Raw genomic sequence first — 19,163 nt, 5'->3', positions numbered from 1 at the left:
GGCTGCAATGAATTGCCACAAACTGGGTGGCTTAGAACAACAGAAGTTTATTCTCTCACAGCTGTGGAGGCCGGAAGTCTAAAGTAAAGATGGGGCCACTCCCTCTGCAGGTTCTGGGGGAAATCCTTCCTGCTTCTTCCAGCTCCTGGAAGCTCCAGGGGTTCCTTGGCTTATGGTCGAGCCTCCAGTCTCGACCTCCATCTTTACACGGCTGTCCCCTCTGTCAGGATACTTGTCATGGACGAGGCTTCCCCTGGATAATCCAGGATGATCTCATCTCAAGGTTCTTAATTACATCTGCAAAGACCCTTTTTGCAAATAAGATCATATTCACAGGTTTTGGATGGACGTATCTTCTGGGGGGGGCCACCATTCAACCCAGTACACGTGGGTATATGAAGTACTTCCCTTTTCTCTTAACTTTACCATAAGGAAACTAGGCGTCAAAATCAGTGATAAGTAGCAGTGATGCTCAGTCTCAGATTAAAGAAAAGAATGGAGTGGACTGTGAAACTTTGTATTCCCAGGGGCCGCTGCTGTCTGCGTCAGCAGGTTGTGCCCATGCCCGAATGCAGACCTTCCAGTTTGCCTGAGAAGCAAGCAAGCAATCCAGGTTTGGGGGGAAGTTTCCTGATTCTCAAATGTTAGTGACTAACTCACACAGTTTTCATGTACTTTTTGTTTTATGGATCAAACCTCCGGAGCAAGTTGGGCGCTCTATCTCAGTGCCTGGCCAGGAAACCCTGGGAAAAGACATTCGGCAAGCATGGGGGAGGTTAGACCGAGTACCCCAGCTGGACGCTTCCTGGGAACCCAAGGCTCTCTTTCTTTGGTTGCTGCAGGTACATTTTATTTGATGGTGATGTGGACGCCCTGTGGGTGGAAAACATGAATTCTGTGATGGACGACAACAAGCTGCTGACGTTGGCCAATGGCGAGCGCATTCGGCTTCAGACTCACTGTGCTCTGCTCTTTGAGGCAAGTGGGGATGGAAAGTAACTTCGAAAGCGAGTCTTTCTTTTAGTTAACAATTTTAAACATTTATTAAAGTAGGAGTCAATACAGGGGACTACAGACAACCCAAACAGTGCGGAAGAGTTTACGGTGAGGCCACCTCCTGTCCTCTACCTGCTCCCCACAGCCCTCTTTACCGTACCCCAGAGGCAGCCACTTGCCACTCTTGAGCTGTTTCTTCTGATGGTCACTCTCGTATCTGCAGGTAACGCACTAAGTATTGCTCTTTCTTCCCTCAGCGGGTTTACACAGTATCTATTGACTGATTGCTGTGTCAGAGAGGGCTCATGTCTTTTTAAAAAAATTATTAACGTTTTTCAGGTACAGTGGACATTCAGTGTTATTTTATGTTAGTTTCAGGTGTGCAGCAGAGTGGTTAGACATTTATAGAACTTATGCAGTGATCCCCCGATTAGTCTAGCTCCCACCTGGCACCACACTTATGGGCTATATTCTCTATGCTGTACTTCACATACTTGTGACTATTTTGTAACTGCCAATTTGTGTTTCGTAGTCCCTTCACCTTTTTCACCCAACTCCCTAGCCCTTCTCCCCTCTGGCAACCAGCAGTGTGTTCTCTGTATCTATGACTCTGTTTCTGTTTTATTTGTTCGTTTATTTTGTTCTTCAGATTCCACATTTAAGTGAGAGCCTACGGTATTTGTCTTTCTCAGTCTGACATTTCACTTAGCATAATATGTGAGGGCTCATGTCTTATGACACCAGCCCACTTCCCCGCCTCACAATACTATATTGCTAAGGCAGTTACACCTGTCAACAGTGTTTACATTATTATAAATATGGAAATACTCTAGAGCCAATTAGTATACTCTGATTACGTTAATTTTAGAGCCACTTATTTTTTGGCCTGGAGTTTGTAATTGCCTTGCTTTTTCTCTCACACTATTTGTCTTTATCTTACCTTTATTTGTTTTTTTCAAATTTTCTGTCATGTCTTCTGAACCTGCTTCACAGCTTTGGGCCTGAGACTTGCTTTCACTTTAACTTGATGTTTATGCCGTTCTGACTTGACCTACAAGACTGTCAATGCATGCGTGTGCATATCATTATCTCACTGGCTGGCTGAACGGTATCTTTTTTTCTGGAAAAGAGAGATAGGCATGTTCATACTTCTGGTTTAGACACTTATTTATTAAGTTTTATGTTACCCAATTTCAACTATGTTAAACCAACAATTGAAAGGATGGTACTCCAAAACAATGTTTGTTTCTTGATGGTGGCATTTGGATAGCTTATTTTCCTCTTTATATTTTTCTGTTTTTGTCAGATATTCTACAGCATATTAATTTCACAGTAATAGAAAACCTAAAAAAGAGCCACATCAGAGATGTATGATTTCCCATGATAAACCTACGTGTTCAATTAGAAGTCTCATGAAAGCTGTGTTAACCTGGGTATGACCTGGGTTTTGTGCAGTTGTAAAACCTTTGCACAAACAAAGGATTTTAAACATGTAGTCCAGTTGTTTATAGCTGTAGACATGACTGGTTTTCTTTATTTCTCCAGGTTGGAGATTTACAGTATGCCTCCCCTGCAACTGTGTCTCGATGTGGAATGGTGTATGTGGATCCGAAAAACTTGAAATATCAACCATACTGGAAAAAATGGGTTAATCAAATACAAAACAAGGTGAAAGTGATTTCTAAAATGAACTTAAGGTTACTAGCATCAGTGGTTAGTTGGAAAAACATAACCAGAGGGATGTTTGTAGTTGGAGGCTGTGTCCTGGACCTCGAGCATTTCATGTTATCAATAAATTGGATGGAAACATGGAAGACGCACTTATTAGATTTCCAGATAATTCACAGCCACTGGGGTAGATAATGATTTTGATAGTCTAGACGAGGGGGTGACAAATTTTTCTTGTACAAGGGTAGAGAGTCAATATTTTAGACTTAGTAGGCCATATGATTTCTTTTGTAACTACTCAACTCTGCTGTTGTGACATGAAAGCAGCCACAGTACATGAATGGGCGTAGCTATGTACCAATAAAACTTCATTTATGAACACAGGTCGCTGGCCAGATTGGCTTATAGGTTGTAGTGGGCAGCCCTGGCCCAGCCAACCTCAACTATTGAGAGACTTGTCTCTCGGGGGTGTCCATCTCGTCCTCGGTTGCTCAGTTGGATGAAATCAGTGTGTGAAGGACCCAGCTTGCTATGTATTGAGATCCAATGATTTCAGTTGGCCTCAAACCATGTGATATGTCATGTGGCTGCTCAGAGATTTGTTTTGTCTTAGCAATAGACTCATTGAAAGGTACAGAGATAGATATGACAGTTATGTGGAGGTTGTGACTTGACCATAACAAGGACACCGTGACTACATTCTCAAAGGGACATAGGGTATATCTCTAGAAGGACCACTAGGCTGGTGGTGAATTGGAAGTCAGGACATAATTACCCCAGAGAGGACCCAGAGGAACATGTGAGGACCATGTGAGGCACTGTCATGCGGGGAGAGAGCTGTCTGAGGACCCGTGCACTCCATCGTGGTCATCAGTCCTTGAAGGGAGAGGGGCCTTCCACTGCTTCGCACTCTTAGCTGATGACTGGCCGTGCATTTAAACTCTAAGATAATCAGCCCCCTTTCTGTCAAATGGGACCTGTTATCGCCCCTCCCTCCTAGGTGGTAGGGTAGACTTGATGGCAGTGACACGAAATGCTTCATGATGAAATGAAAGTAGTACAAAACACAGACTTCTCTACAAACACAAAGCACTACTGTCGGATTTTACTCACCTGCCACATTTACCATTCATCAGATGTTTCTCACCCCCTCTTTTGACAAAAGCTTTACACTGACACTTCCATGTAAATGAAGGAACCCTTGGATTTCTGCTCTCCTACAGGCAGAGCAAGGCGATTTGCAGAATCTCTTTGAGAAATACGTGCCCGGTCTCATTGACGTGATAGTGGAAGGAATAGTGGACGGAAGACAAGGAGAAAAGCTGAAGACAATAGTTCCTCAGACAGACCTCAATATGGTAAGAGACAATCCCTATCAGCAAAGAGAACGTCTTCCCTAAAGGAGAACCCGTCATTTAAAGGGTAAACTGCAACATTGTAGGTTGCTGACAAGGAAGACACAAGGCTTCCTTTTGCCCCTGTCGAAACCGATATGGTGGGTCATGTGTTCCCATCACTCTGCGGTGTGGGATCCCGGGATTTGCAACCAGAACTGATCCGGGACGGGGTTATGAGGGAGTACATGGGCTGACCCAGGTATTTTGCTGTGAACCAGGTCACGCAGTTAACCAAGATGTTGGATGTGTTACTAGAAGGAGAAATAGAGGACCCCGATCTTCTGGAGTGCTACTTCTTAGAGGCTCTGTACTGCTCTCTGGGCGCTGCCCTGCTGGACGATGGGAGGATTAAATTTGATGAATGCATTAAACGCCTTGCTTCTTTGCCTTCTGCTGATACGGAAGGGGTTTGGGCCAAGCCCGGGGAATTGCCAGGTAGGAACCGAGTGTAACCTGTTTTCCTGCTCAGTACTTTAGGTTAGGATTTTAGAGGACGTGGCCTTGCTTCTCCTTATGGGTTTTCCATATCGCTGTATGGGTTTTCTAGCTTATTTACTTCTGTAGAGAAATGTGCAACGGTCAGAGCAGCTGGAGAAGTTCAAATGCATGAACTACTCTAGCAGATGCCCAGCCCCTTTGGGTGGCCTTTCCTGATGAGTCTAAACGTGTGCCCCCTTCTTAGGCACCTGCGGGTGGCAGTTTCTCTGGGGCAGAGATGTGTGAGGGAACTTTTCTTAAATCTGGCTTTGCATAGCACCCCTGTGATTGGTGTCAGTGAGGGGCGGGCTGAGCTTCCCTACGCTCCCTGTGGCACCCGGTGCCTCTCAGCTCTTCCTGCCCCACTGTGGGAAGATGCCTCTGCGGCACGCCTCTACTTTCTGTGCTCTACACTGACACTGCCTGTTGGCCGGTCTCTATCTACGCCCATGTAGCCCACCCACAACTGGACGCGTAGAGACAGCGCTGTATGCCCACCATTGTATACCCAGGGAAGGGACTCGGTCTGTCTCTGTCCAGTGGACAGAGACGGGCAGTGTCCATTCAGAATACCCAATACGTATCTGCCAGTGATTAAGGAGTATTTGGGTGAAAGTACCCAGTCAGTGTCTGTCTAATGAATGAGTAGTATTAGTTCAAAGTACTCAGTTAAGTTGCTCTCCAGGGAACAAGTAGCATTAGTTCATTTTAAGCATGTGCCAGAGCTGATTCTGTATTTTCATGTCTATGATTGAAGCAAAATAGACCATTATTTACTGCAGGTCACCTTCCCACCTTGTATGACTTTCATTTTGATCCTGCACAGAAGAAATGGATACCGTGGAATAAATTAGTCCCGGAGTATGTTCACGTCCGTGAGAGGAAATTTAATGACATCCTGGGTAAGGGAGAGCCAAGCCCCTGTTCCTTGGTTTAAGAGTGTGTGGTTCTCGTTCCGTGAGAAAACGAAAAACATCCTGTGGTCTCTGGTTCTCTGAGTCCCCGCCAGACGGCTGGTTGGGAGAAAGCGGGGAGAGTAAGCCGTTGGCCTTGCCAAGAGGGTGGCACCTTGGATTCCTTTTATGTGCTGCTGGCTTTGAGCATCTGCAGACACGTGTGCCTCTCAGCTTTTCCCCAGGCAGGCCGGTCCTGACACGGGCTGCTCTGCCCTCCTCGCATCTCCACGGGCTTCCTTCAGCCTATGTTGCTGGCTGAGTGTGGGAGGGGATGAAAGAGGAACAAACTAGGCAGTGTTTTGTAAGAGGTGCTGCCTCGAAAAATCATGTGCCTCAGACATTTATATATTGAGCATATTTTAAATGCATTCCTCTGACTATTTAGATCAGGGAACAAGTAGCATTCATTTCAAGCATGTGCCACATGGATTCTGCATTTCCTTGACTACGATTGAAGCGAGACAGACCATTGTTTACTACAGGTCACCTTTCCAGCCTTACATGACTTGCATTTTGTTCCTGCATGGGAGAATACTTTATAGGAATATAAAGGCTGGATATTTTCGCAAAACAAATATCTGAGTTTGGCTCTTAGAGAGTTCTTACAGAGTGAGGCATACACGTTTTCTCAGGAATGGATCAGAATTAAAAACTTCCAGTGTAGGAGTGAGGCAGACCCACCTCTGAAGCTATAGGTCTCCTCAGAGGAAGTTGTTGGTCAGGAAAGCAGCCCCCGCAGATATGAGAGTGGTGTGAGCAGTGGAGAAGCTCCGTTTTTAATATCCTGGGTCCGAGTCAGAACTGGATATTAAACGGAGCTTTGGTGTTCTAAACCTGGACCGTGGTGGCCATCACACAGCCGGAAAAGTGTGTCAGCCTCATGAAATCACACCTTTAGAATGGTGGATCTTACAGGCAATTACTAAGATCCTAAGCAATTAGAGACAATGATTGGGGGAGTGAGCTTTTAAGAAGATTTCACCCATCTATACAATTTCGAGGTCATATCTTGGGTTTTTGCTGACAATGTTTTATGGGATTTATGAGGTTCTGTGAAACTCCACATTGCTGAGCGCTCACCCGTTGGTGTTTCTGTGATGCGCCCGTTCTTCATGTGTTTCTTAGTTCACACAGTGGACACAACCCGTACTGCCTGGGTACTGGAGCAGATGGTGAAGATGAAACAGCCTGTTATCTTGGTTGGTGAATCTGGCACCTCGAAGACCGCCACTACCCAGAACTTCCTCAAACATCTGAACAAAGAGGCGGACGTAAGGAGTGTTTGTATTCACAGTGGAGTGCCGCGTAACAAATCACCCTGGCTCGGAGCCGGCAGGCGGTGTCTGTGGGCTTTGCTATGGGCCTGGGGAGGCCTGTGCAGAGGACTGGACAGACGCCCATGAAGGTCAAGCTCACTCACACACTGACACACTGGCACGTGCGAACAAGGTTGATTAAGATTTAAGGATTTCATGTGGAGGGCACAGAAGGAACGTTTATAGCCAGAGGAACCTACATGTTTGTGGAGTCAGGCAAAGGGAGGCTGCGTTCAGAAGTCCCTGCCACAGCACTCATCCCCTGGGACTCGGCAGAGTATGGGGCTGGCAAGGCACATGTGACATGTTCCTGGCAAGGACATGCACGTTCTGCCGGTGGGAGCCCGCACTCAGGGCCGCCTTAGTTGGAGGGTGTTCTCTAAGGTAGTGGTTCTCCAGACCAGCAGTAATGACCTGAAAAGTTGTTTAAACTACCCCAGATCTACTGCGGTGGGAACTCAGGACGGGCCCCTCATGCTGAAGCCAGTCCTGATGCATTAAGTGTGGGCACTACTGATCGATGAACTCTCACAGGTCCTCTGAGAGCACAGGGAGAGGCCCCGGGCGCCTGTGCCTGAGGGAGGACAGGCTCCCCACGCGGGCACGCGGGCCTCTCTCACCTCTCTCTCAGCAGTTAGTTCCAAAGATGGAACCTGTTCATGTCCTTTGACCTGCTTATTTATTAAGACGCAGCGGGCATGAGAGGGATTTATGTTTGACTATTGCTTTGTCGTGTTGAAATGCCCTTGTGCATTTCAGCTCCTAGGATATAATCACCCTATGAAGTAGTCCAAGCAGATGTTATTAAATCATCCCGTGGATAAGAAAAATGAGGCTCTGAAAGGTCAGATGACTTCTTGGAGGTGACCGAGCTAGGACTGTGCAGAGCCAAGACCCCCCCCCCCCAGTCCACATTGTCCCCAAGGACCACATGGGGCAACTCGTTATGGCCTCATACAACCTGCCAGGAGAGGGGATTCTTGCTTTAGGACTGCGAAAGGAATGAAGTACAGACATACTGCTTATAAAACAGTTGGTTTGGATGCCAGGAATTTGTAAAAGAGATGCTGTAACTCATGGTCAAACATTTACTGCCGATACTGGGAAAAAAAGACCAACTTTCTTAATGACCTCTGTTTCAGATTGTGTTAACAGTCAGTTTCTCCTCCCGTACCACGTCCCTGGATATCCAAAGAAATTTAGAAGCAAATGTGGAAAAACGAACCAAAGACACTTACGGCCCCCCCATGGGGAAACGCCTCCTGGTTTTCATGGATGACATGAATATGCCCAAGGTAGGGAGAGGGGTGGGGCAGTGAGTGTGCTTGGGCGTGTCGCTGTGTGTGTGGAGCCAGTGCGTGCAAGAACACCTACCTGAGTGTTCTGCATAACGTCTGCAGGGCGTGGGTTATGGGAGCCAGCTTAGGACACGATGCTACCGGGCTGCTGCTCTTAGACAGAGGGACCTCTGCCTTACTGGTTGTGGTCCTCGGTTTCTGAAAAGAGTGAAGCTGGCCACAGGCAGCCTCGGAACTGTATCCAGCATGTGATTGAGTGAAGTGGTTTCCAAGTGAGCTGTACTTTAGATAATAACAATGTTCTCAGTCCCTTATATATGGGAAGTGTGAGTGCAAAGCCAGGATCTACCCATCCATCCATCCATCCATCCATCCATCCATCCATCATCCATCCATCGATCCATCCATCCATCCATCATCCATCCATCCATCCATTCATCCATCCATCATCCATCCATCGATCCATCGATCCATCCATCCATCATCCATCCATCCATCCATCCATCCATCCATCCATCCATCCATCCATCATCCATCCATCCATCCATCCATCATCCATCCATCCATCCATCCATCCATCCATCCATCATCCATCCATCCATCATCCATCCATCATCCATCCATCCATCCCATACACCCACTTAACTCCATGTACACATCCGTCCACCCAATTAACATATTTATTGAGCCCCTCCTAAGGGACTGGTGCTCTGCAGGAATAAACAACGCATATGTAGTCCCTGCCCTCATGGAGCTTACAGTCTAATGAAGGAGACAGATTTTTAAAAAATAGTTACAAATTAATATATAATTGCAAACTTTGAGATGCCTGTGAAACTACACCCAAAGTGCCCTGAGAGAGTAAAGGAGAGAAGATGCTCAGCATGAGTTCTGCCTTCTGATACCCCCGTTCTCTTTTTTGTCTTTGAAAAACAATTGAGGTGGATGAATATGGCACACAGCAGCCGATTGCCTTGCTGAAACTGCTGTTGGAAAAAGGCTACTTATACGACCGTGGGAAGGAGCTGAACTGTAAAAGCATTCGCGACCTTGGCTTTATTGCTGCAATGGGAAAAGCTGGAGGAGGGCGCAATGAAGTGGATCCAAGATTTATGTCACTGTTCAGTGTCTTCACTGTCCCGTTTCCTTCCCAGGAGTCTTTGCATTTAATTTATTTCTCCATATTGAAAGGCCATACCTCGGTAACTTGATTTTTATCAGCTATCTAACTGGGCCCTTGCGTTGGGTCCAGACGTGTGCAGGGCCAGCTTAGGCATGAGGCCTACAGCCCACAGTACTTTGGGCCTGGGAACATGTTTTAATTTCTTTCAAAACCAGAAGGGAAAAAAATGAATGTAATCCAGTTTGAATTCTATTCATCTTTATACCAATGCAGTCATAAAATAGATAACAACATTTTTATGAAGAAAGGGGCCTCGAGGCAAACATGTCGTGGGTCCACAGAAGGCCTGATGTGGCCCCAACTTACATCCAGTAACAGCAGTGAATCCACTAGGGGACTTGTGCTCTGGAATCAGTCCCCATCCTTGGGCAAGCTCCCCGAGGCTCCATTCTCATCTGGAACATGGAGATAATGATGATACCCGCCTCCCTGGGATTGGGGAGAATGAAAGGAGGGAAATACACGTGGAGTGTGTGGTACATTGCCTAGCACATAGCAGACACTCTCTAGATACTAGTCATTCTGGTATTATGATTTATTTGGCCCCCGCAAATGGAACCCATTCATTTAAATAACGACCTTCTGATCTTGGTATTTCCCCTTTGAAGTGGGGCTTGTACACGCAGAGTTTCCAGGGGCCAGGCAGAAAAGGTAAGGGTGTGGCATGGCCAGGTGTGACCAGTAGTAACTGTGGGCACCTGGCATGTTCATGCCCTGCCTTAAGACATTTGCTTCCAAAACAGGCCTGCACCAATGCAACTCAAACTGAGGGCTGCTTTGGGGCTTTGGTTTCACATCATGTTGACATGTCAGTTAATGTGAAAATCTAGAGAAGTGAAAGCAGACCAGATGATGAGTTTCTCTTAATTGTGTTCATCTCCTCTTAAAAAATTATGGTAAACTTCACATAATCTAAGATGTTATTGTAACCATTTTAAAGTATACAATTCAGTGGCAGTAAGTACATTCGCAGTGTTGTACGGCTATCACCACTGTCGAGTTCCAGAATGTTTTCTTATTTTCAGTGACTCTAAAAGCAGTCACTCTCCGCCATTCTTCCGCCGCTGGCAATCACCAGTCTGCACTCTGTCTCTGTGGCTTTTCCTGTTCTGGACATTTCACCTCAGTGCAGTCCTACAATATGTGGTCTTCTAGGTCTGGCTTCTCTCACTCAGCATCATGTTTCTGGGGTTCATCCATATGGCAGCCCGTGCCAGCGCCTCACCCCTTTTTATGGCTGCACAATGTTCCGTTGCGTCGACAGACCACAGTTTGCTTCTCTGATCATCCACTGGGAGACATCTGAGGGGTCTTTTCATTTTTTAGGTGTTTCACGAGAGCATCGTGGCTGTGAGTGACAAGTTGACACGCTGCACATTGGCACTTTATAAGAACATTGTGCAGGACCTGCCTCCCACCCCCTCCAAGTTCCATTACATCTTTAACCTTCGAGATCTCTCGCGGGTGTTTAATGGGCTTCTCCTCACTAATCCAGAGCGGTGAGTTTGTTTAGTATCACTGAGATGTGTCCCATAGCTACGGCTTAGTTCTTTTAAGGCAGAGGACTTAGCAGTGAATTCGGTGAAATCAGTTAAGTACCCAGTGTCTTTGTTGGTTTTGTTAAATGAAGAAACGAATTAAACAGTTGGCTTAAGGCGCGATGCCTTGTAAGCCCTGAGTTGAAGACAGGTGGAGCCTGAGAGGCAAATGTGTGGACATGTGGACAGGTGCGTCCCCCTGGTGGGACCACGTTGCTCACCTCTCGTTCTCAGTCCTAAAGTCGGAGTTTGCCCGTGTGGAGCCTGTCGCACACGCAACTGAATTGTTTCCCGTTAGAATTGGTTATATATGTGTGTCTTTGGGAGAAGCAAGCGTGGAAGACAGAAGGGATTTAACTCTGGGCATAAACATGTTCTCATTAAACCAGACTTATTTATGTATGTACATTAGCGTATGCTTGAATGTATGTAGATTGACAAGCATAGGCCAATTTGTGGGTTCACATTATGAATGAAAAGTGGATTAAGGACTCCCCATGTACTCGGTGCCCTTGAAGGCTTTGGAATGACAGTTCAGCAGAAGGCAGCTCCAGGTTTTTAGGGCAGAGTGAGGGCTCTTTGCTGGAAACCAGAGAAAGCTCCAGAACGGGGGCCGATGGAGCTGATCCTTAGAAGAAGGAACTGCCAGCGGCTCTGATGCTGATTTTAAATTTGTATTCCAGCAAGTAGGAGCAGGGTCAGGTGCTCATTTTATGCCACTTATGCCATTTGTAGATAAAGTTCTGCCATATAGATAAAGTTTCTGCCGTAGTATAAGTTGTAGATGATGACTTTACGGTCTTGACACTGAATTTGTTAGCATCCATTAAATTTCATTAATGTGAGACCACGGCGACAAAAGGACCACAGAAGTGTGTTTCCGCTCCTGTGGATCCAGGTGAAAACAGCAGCATTGAGCCTGCTCTTCTCTAGATGATGCAGTGGCTGATCTTGCCCTTTCCGTCATGTAGGTTCCAGACGGTGACCCAGATGCTGAGAGTCTGGAGGAATGAATGTCTGAGAGTTTTCCACGATCGATTAATCAGTGAGACAGATAAGCAGCTGGTCAGTACCTCCAACCTACCACAGAATTCTTCTCCGGGTGAAAAAGGAGCATAAAACCCAATGTGTGTTTTATGTAGTTAACGGCAGAAAAATAGACATGAAGCATAAAACCAGTGGGTAAAAAGGAGGGTAGATTATGTAGCAGTTTGTAGCAACTGGAAAAAGAAGTCGAAGGCAAATAACTTCAGCTAACCCTCGTGTATGCTTTTTTCCCTAACACATTAGCACACACACGTTGTTGAGTTTGGGTCCTTAAGTGGTTTTATGTTGTAAGGTACAAGAGCACATATCAAACTTGGTTACGGAACATTTTACCAATGACGTGGAGGCGGTGATGAGGGATCCCATCTTGTTCGGAGACTTCCGGATGGCTCTGCACGAAGGGGAAACACGCATTTATGAAGACATCCAGGATTACGAGGCGGCCAAGGCTTTGTTCCAGGTGTGGCGGGGCTCACTTCTCCCGGGGGCACCTCTCAGGGCAGCCGAGCATTGCACGGGTTCCCAGGTGGTGGAGCTTCTGGTTCCTCGTGAGAGCTTGTGTCCGCTCCACTGGTTCACACTGTCCGAGATGCATGGGAATGACCTGAGGAATTTGCTAAACACACAGACCCCCTAAGAGTCCTTCCTCAAGCCGATGGAGGGTCCCAGGTTCCAGTGCACAGTCAGGTTTGGGGACACTCACCCGACTCTCTGATGGTCCTTCTCTTCATGAGGTGAGCGTTGGCTCGCTGCCCACCAATCACAAACCAGCAGGAAGTCTTGATGGTGGATGCGGAATGTGGCGTCCCATCAACCCAAATGACTTCACGATTTCAGTGACCACAGGCATTGAGAAAAACCTCTCCTCCGTTCTTCAGCCCTCCTGGACAAAAGGCGAGAGTCTGTCTTGGGAAACCCCGGGACCTCTGAAATTCTTTCCCATTCAGGAAATCCTCGAGGAGTACAATGAAAGCAACACCAAGATGAACCTGGTACTCTTCGACGATGCCCTGGAGCACCTGACCCGCGTGCACCGCATCATTCGCTTGGACGGCGGCCACGCCCTGCTGGTGGGCGTCGGGGGCTCCGGGAAGCAGTCTCTGGCCAGGCTGGCGGCCTTCACAGCCGGCTGCGAGGTGAGGCGTCGCCCCTCCCGGGAGTAGGTTGGAGACACCCGTTCCTACAGTTGGTAGTTCATGCACACATTGGAGCCCTCTGTAACTGGAGCGTGATGTTTTCACATTGTATAAAATGGTTGTTTTTGGAGGGGGCGGGGCTCAATATTATTGTAACTGAATATCCGAGGCATCTACTTCGTGTGTTGTTTTGGAATGGAGACTACGTCACATTTGAAAGTCAAACAAGGGGTGGGGGGTGGAAGATGAGGGTAAGGGGGATCAAATATATGGTGATGGAAGGAGAACTGATTCTGGGTGGTGAACATACAATGGGATTTATAGATGATGTAATACAGAATTGTACACCTGAAAGCTATGTAATTTTACTAACAAATGTCACCCCAATAAATTTTTTAAAAAAAGGGAAAAAAAAAGTCAAACAAGCAAATCCTGCGGCTGGTGACGTGCACACGTGTGGAGGGGATGACATCCCCTGAACATAAGCCCTAATGCGTCTTTTGGAGCAAAAATTAATATATGACCTGGTCTTATTTCAGGGAAACACAGTAGTATTCTAATCCCTTTCCTCTCTGATTCATAGCAATTAGTGCAATGGAAAGAGCATGTACTTACTACCTGCCTCAATATTGCTTTTTATTTAAATATTGCTTATTTAGACGAGCGTGGACCAGCGTGCAGTCGGCAGCTACCAGCTGCTATATCTGCACAGACAGCCCTGGGCTACTCTTAGAATTGCTTTTAAAAAAACAGTTTTATTGAAATACAGTTCACAGACCATACAGTGCACCCATCGAAAGTGTACAGTTCCACACTTTTGGTATCTTCACAGATATGTGCAGCTATCCCCACAGTGAATTTTAGAACATTTTCATCACCCTAAAAGAAATCCCACACCCATTAGCTGTTACCCCCCATCTCCCTGTATCCCCAGCCCTAAGAAACCACGAATCTTCTTTCTGTCTGTATGGACTTTCCTGTTCTGCACTCATGTGAATAGAGCTGTGGAGTGTGTGGTCTTTTGTGACAGCTTCTCTCACTCAGCATTGCGTTTTCGGGGAGGCATGGTAGCATGAAAGGTGTTCTTTTGCACAACCTCTTACTCATCCTCTCCATGTCTTCTGGAGTCGGGCGTGGAGGACCGAGCTCCACACCGTCATCACCATCACAAAGTAGTCACTACTGTTACGGGTTCGCTAGACTCTCTAAATGTAACGTCCTCATTGCAACAGCACGGCAAGGGCAGAAACATCCAAAGAAAATAAAGATCACCTGTAATCTCACCACCTAAGGGTGACCACTGTTAGTGAGTAGCAGCACTTGGGTGTACATCCTTCCAGAATGTTCTTCTATTTACTTCCGACCGGCAATGGGTTAATATCACGTATAACTTTTGTAATTTGTTTTTTACCCCCTACCCGTATATTGCTGACATCTTTTCAAGTCAGTCATTACAGATTTGCGTTGTCCTTGCCAACACTGCACAGAGTTCCATTGGGTGGATGTGTCATACCTGAGCCCTCTGTGCTGGGGACATTTAGCTCATTCCTTCTAGTTTTAGTGTAGAAATAATGCTGCAGTGAGTACCCTTGTTCGGATATCTTTGCACAATCATTTTCCCCCCATATGATTCATATATATATATATGTATATATATTTATACATATACATATCTTGTACATATATATATATTTTATATATATATATATATATTATTTTTTCCAGGAATTGGAAAATTGGTGGTTTAAAGGGTATGAGCTTTTTAAAAACTTTTGATACATGGCAGCATATTTTACCTGAGAAAGTTTGGACCTGAATTCATGGTGGAGTTTGCCTCCTTCAAGAAGCAGTGAAAAGGACCTGGAGATGGAGACACAGGAAAGGCAGAGGACCTTTAATTTTACCCATAACGTTGTTAAAAATAGGTTTGAAGCAAGTAAGACATTTTTCCAGTTTTATTGAAATTGGTGTATATCACTTCATGAGTTTTAGGCAGGCAGCATAAGTGTTTGACTTAAGTACACATATTGTGAAATGATTACCACAATAAATTTAATCAACATCCATCGTTTCATAGAGATACAGTAAAAACGTGGAAAGAAACCAATATACTTATTTCCTGTATAATAGAATTTTAAAGATATAAGAATGTAAAATCGCTTCTTGTTGAGTTTCTTTACACATCCTCCCATAATTTATCTAATTTTAAATAAATACACAGCTGTGAGTACACACATGCCTTAGGGTTGTGCTCGTGTGTGCATTCTCTTATCCTTTGTTGCTTGGCCCACCCTTGGTGTCCTTCCCTACTACCTCGTTTCTTGCCTGCCCTTCCTCGCTGTAACTCAAATAACTCGTTTTAACAACCAAGGGTGCCTTTTACATAAATAACCCCCTCTTTTTCCCACACTCACATAAATCCTGTGTGGACAGACCCGTGCTCCCCATGCACCCTGCCACACGTTTGTGCAGGCACAGAATGTCTGTTATGAGTTGTTTGACAAAAAGGGGTATAACAGTTTTCTGCTCCTGCCTTTCTCCCTCAATGCGTTTTGTGAAGACGACCCAGGTCATCGTCTGGGATTGCTATGGCTCGTCCCTCTCACCCGGCTGGCAGTGCCGCCTGATGGTCCGCCCATACAAGCGTGTGCACTGCACTTCCAGAGCAGGCATCTCCCTAACCAAGGCTGGTGGTCTCACGTGCATTTTGTGTCCTGGTCGGCAGGTATTTGAGATCCTTCTGAGTAGAGGTTACTCGGAGAACAATTTCCGGGAGGATCTGAAAAATCTTTATCTGAAACTTGGCATTGAGAACAAAATGATGATCTTCCTGTTCACGGATGCCCACGTCGCCGAGGAGGGTTTCCTGGAGCTCATCAACAACATGCTGACTTCAGGTACCACGGGGGCTGGCCGTGCAGGGGCCTGGCTGGCTCTCCAGGCTCGCAGTGACGGGGGGCATGGCGGGACGGCCAGGTGAACTGTGCTGGCAGCAGCACGAAAGTGGGAGGAGCCCACGTGGCGGGGAGTGAGCTGGGGGAGGGGCCGCACCTCGCAGGGCCTGTGGGTCACTTAGAGGAGATTAGATTGTGTTCTCCCAGCAGTGATTTGTCCACATTTCCATTTTAAAAGATCCCTCTGGCCGCTCTGAGGGGGCTACATCGGAGGGAGATAAGAGCAGGAAGGGGTGCCACTTGGGAGCTACAGTCGAGGTGCAGGGGAGAGATGACAGCGACTCGGACGAGGGTGGACAGAGGGATGGTGAGAAGTGTGTGGATTCCCGAGATATTTGGAGGTAGAGCCAGCAGGACTTGAATGGTTGGGGGGAGGGCGAGCGAAGAAAAACGTCAAGGTTTGCAGCTGGAGTGGTTGGTTTCTGTCATTTACTAAGATGGGGACGACCAGACTGGGGCTGTACCATTTGGGGCCTGTGCAGTTTGCTGCCCTAAGGAGAAATCCAAGTGGTACGTCAGAGAGGGCATTAGCTTGTCAAGGAAGCGAGTGCTAAGTGCTACAGAAGTAGCCTAGCAAGGGTCTTCTCATACACAGGTCACAACTGTGTGTTAGCCCTGTTCTCACCGTGGGGCTCGGGGTGTATTTTCTATGAAGACTGAGAAGACTCCAGTGGTGTCAGTGAATAGCTCTGCAACTCTCTGAAGCACTGAGCTTTGCTGCAGGGTTTCCATCGTCGGCCCTGAGGACGTTAGGGGCAGGGTCATTCTCCATGGTGGGGCCGTCCGTGGGGTTACAGGGTGTTTAGCAGCGTCCTTGGCCTCTACCCACTAGTGACATCAGCCACCACCCACCTTGCCCCCCCACACACACAAGTTGTGACAAATAAAATGTCTAGACATTGCTAACTGTCTCTTAGGGGTCAAATGAGAACCCCTGCTTTGATGCTCATGATAGCCCTCCCAGGTGGGCAGCAGGCGTTGGTTATTCCCATTTCACAGATGAGGAGATTGAGGCTCAAAGGGTTTTTCACAGGCGAGTGAGCCTTGGGTCTCAGCGTCGGGACCCTAGCCCTGCTCTTTGGACTGTCCCCGTGACGCTGTGCTTCTGTCATTTCCGTGCCTAGAGAGTTAATAGCCCTGAGACATAAAAAGCCCGGTGTGTCTTTGTGTCCTAGGAATCGTACCTGCGCTTTTCCCCGAAGATGAAAAGGAATCTATCCTCAGTCAGATTGGACAAGAAGCTATGAAGCAAGGGATGGGCCCGGCCAAGGAGTCTGTGTGGCAGTACTTTGTGAACAAGAGTGCCAGCAACCTGCACATCGTCCTGGGCATGTCGCCGGTGGGGGACACCTTGAGGACTCGGTGCAGAAATTTCCCAGGTGCCCTGGAGCGGAGCCCTCACGTCCATGTTCCCCCTTCGGCAGGGCGTGTGCCTCGGGGGGCAGTGCGCATCTTGCAGTCCCACCAGTAGAGTAAAGCACGGCAGGACCACGTGATTGAAATCTGGGTCTTGCCGTGTCAGATAAGCCACGCTCTGCCCCTCCCACATGCCACAGGCTCTTGTGTTGTCTGCGGGTGGGTGACGTCCTGACACCTTGCCCATGGTCCCAGGTGCAAGGCTCATAGCAAGTAGAGCACCGCTGTCTGCTCTCTGCCATTTGGGAAAAGTCTGCCAGCCCCATGGAAGGTGCAGTACCTGCCCCGAGAACAGACGTTCCCGGGAAGCATGTGTCACCGCCTGGAGACATTTTTGGTTGTCATGTGGGGTGTGATGGGGGGTATACTACTGCTATCTTTTTGGCACCCTACAAGGCACAGGGCAGCTCCCACACCAAGGATTATCTGGCCCAGATATCCACAGTGCTGAGGTTGAAAGCCTGCTTTTGCTGAATTACTCTTGGACACGTCCAGCTCATTCACCAGTTTGTTGGGTACTAAGATGGCATCAATGTTGTTAAGTGTCTCAGGACTGCAGAGTGATCCTCTCTTTCGTCTCTTTCTTTTCAAGGTCTAGTAAACAACACTGGCATCGACTGGTTCATGCCTTGGCCTCCCCAAGCCCTGCATGCAGTCGCCAAGTCATTTTTAGGTAGGTGACAGCTAACGGGGACCACATTAATGGTGTAACAAAGCAATTTGTTGTCACTTTGAATTTTGGTCCAGTGGCTTCCTTTGCTGTTAACCCCCATGACCATGAATGTTTTTTTAGCCCGTTAGTATGTTTTTAGTTCATTTTCTGTTCTACTCCATAGGGATTTCAGGGGACTTACGCAGACAGTTTAGGATAAAAATTGATTAAGTAGCTTCCAAAGCAGGAGTCGGCAGATCATGGCCTGTGGGCCAAATGTGACCATTGCTTGTTTTGGTCAATAAAGTTTTATTGGAACAGATTCACTCGTTAATGAACATAGTGTCTGTGGCTGTTTTTATGCTACAACTGCAATTGAGTAATTGTAACAGAGACTGTGCGGCCCAGAAAGCCTGTAAATATTTAGAGTTTGGCTCTTTATAGAAAGAACGTGCTGAACCCTGACCCAAAGGATGCCTGAAGGACCTTTCGGTAAACTGTTATTAACCTGCGCTGAATTTGCTCTAAAGTTTCAAACACATTATCACTGCCTTGACTAATTCTCATCTTTGAAATAAGAAAGCAAGTCAGTGTATTTTCAGGAGAATACTTTCTTTTTCTGGACCTAACTTGAGAAGATTGATGACATTAGGTGACAGGGTAAATAGTGTCACCCTTATAAATACATATTCAATACATAAATAATTAGTCCTCCTATGCAGGCAGAATGTAGTTTTTTGAGGAAAGGAGCTCAGAGAATGACTCTTTCCTGACGATGTAACTCAGGGATCAGCAACCTTTTTCTGTAAAGGACTGGATGATGCATATTTTCAGCTTTGTGAGCCATGCAGTTGCACCATGAAAGCAGCCATAGACAATATGGAAATGAATGGGTGTGGCTGTGTGCCAGGAAAACTTTACAAAAAGAGGTGCTGGGATGGGTTTGTCCTGCAGGCCGTAGTTTGCCGCCCCTGATGGAGACGTGCCTTAGTTTTCACAAGCGCATTAGCCATTTCCACGCCTTAGCACTTAGGCTTGCTTTCTGCGCTCAGCAGTTCAGTGTCATAAATAACACTGCATGGAATTTCCTTAGGATTTCTTCCCTTAGACCATATTCCCTGGAATTGGA

The 19,163-nt window shown here is 46.8% G+C and overlaps 1 protein-coding gene across 1 annotated transcript in view; it reads left to right on the top strand.

Annotated features, from left to right (window-relative positions):
* Positions 1 to 19,163, top strand: part of DNAH10 (dynein axonemal heavy chain 10) — a 125,750-nt gene that overhangs the window by 68,305 nt on the left and 38,282 nt on the right. Inside the window, exons 40-54 of the mRNA XM_081037124.1 lie at positions 843 to 978; positions 2,542 to 2,664; positions 3,888 to 4,022; positions 4,280 to 4,496; positions 5,321 to 5,440; positions 6,620 to 6,765; positions 7,953 to 8,105; positions 9,050 to 9,310; positions 10,618 to 10,790; positions 11,801 to 11,894; positions 12,169 to 12,336; positions 12,824 to 13,012; positions 15,738 to 15,909; positions 17,142 to 17,345; positions 17,975 to 18,055. Coding sequence (XP_080893250.1) covers positions 843 to 978; positions 2,542 to 2,664; positions 3,888 to 4,022; positions 4,280 to 4,496; positions 5,321 to 5,440; positions 6,620 to 6,765; positions 7,953 to 8,105; positions 9,050 to 9,310; positions 10,618 to 10,790; positions 11,801 to 11,894; positions 12,169 to 12,336; positions 12,824 to 13,012; positions 15,738 to 15,909; positions 17,142 to 17,345; positions 17,975 to 18,055 — 2,372 coding nt within the window. The remainder of the gene's footprint in view (positions 1 to 842; positions 979 to 2,541; positions 2,665 to 3,887; positions 4,023 to 4,279; positions 4,497 to 5,320; positions 5,441 to 6,619; positions 6,766 to 7,952; positions 8,106 to 9,049; positions 9,311 to 10,617; positions 10,791 to 11,800; positions 11,895 to 12,168; positions 12,337 to 12,823; positions 13,013 to 15,737; positions 15,910 to 17,141; positions 17,346 to 17,974; positions 18,056 to 19,163) is intronic.

The sequence above is a fragment of the Rhinolophus hipposideros genome (assembly GCF_964194185.1).
Source record: "Rhinolophus hipposideros genome assembly, chromosome: 24".
Taxonomy (NCBI): domain Eukaryota; kingdom Metazoa; phylum Chordata; class Mammalia; order Chiroptera; family Rhinolophidae; genus Rhinolophus; species Rhinolophus hipposideros.
The sequence above is the reverse complement of the archived record's forward strand: the minus strand, read 5'-3'. Positions and strand labels throughout refer to the sequence as shown.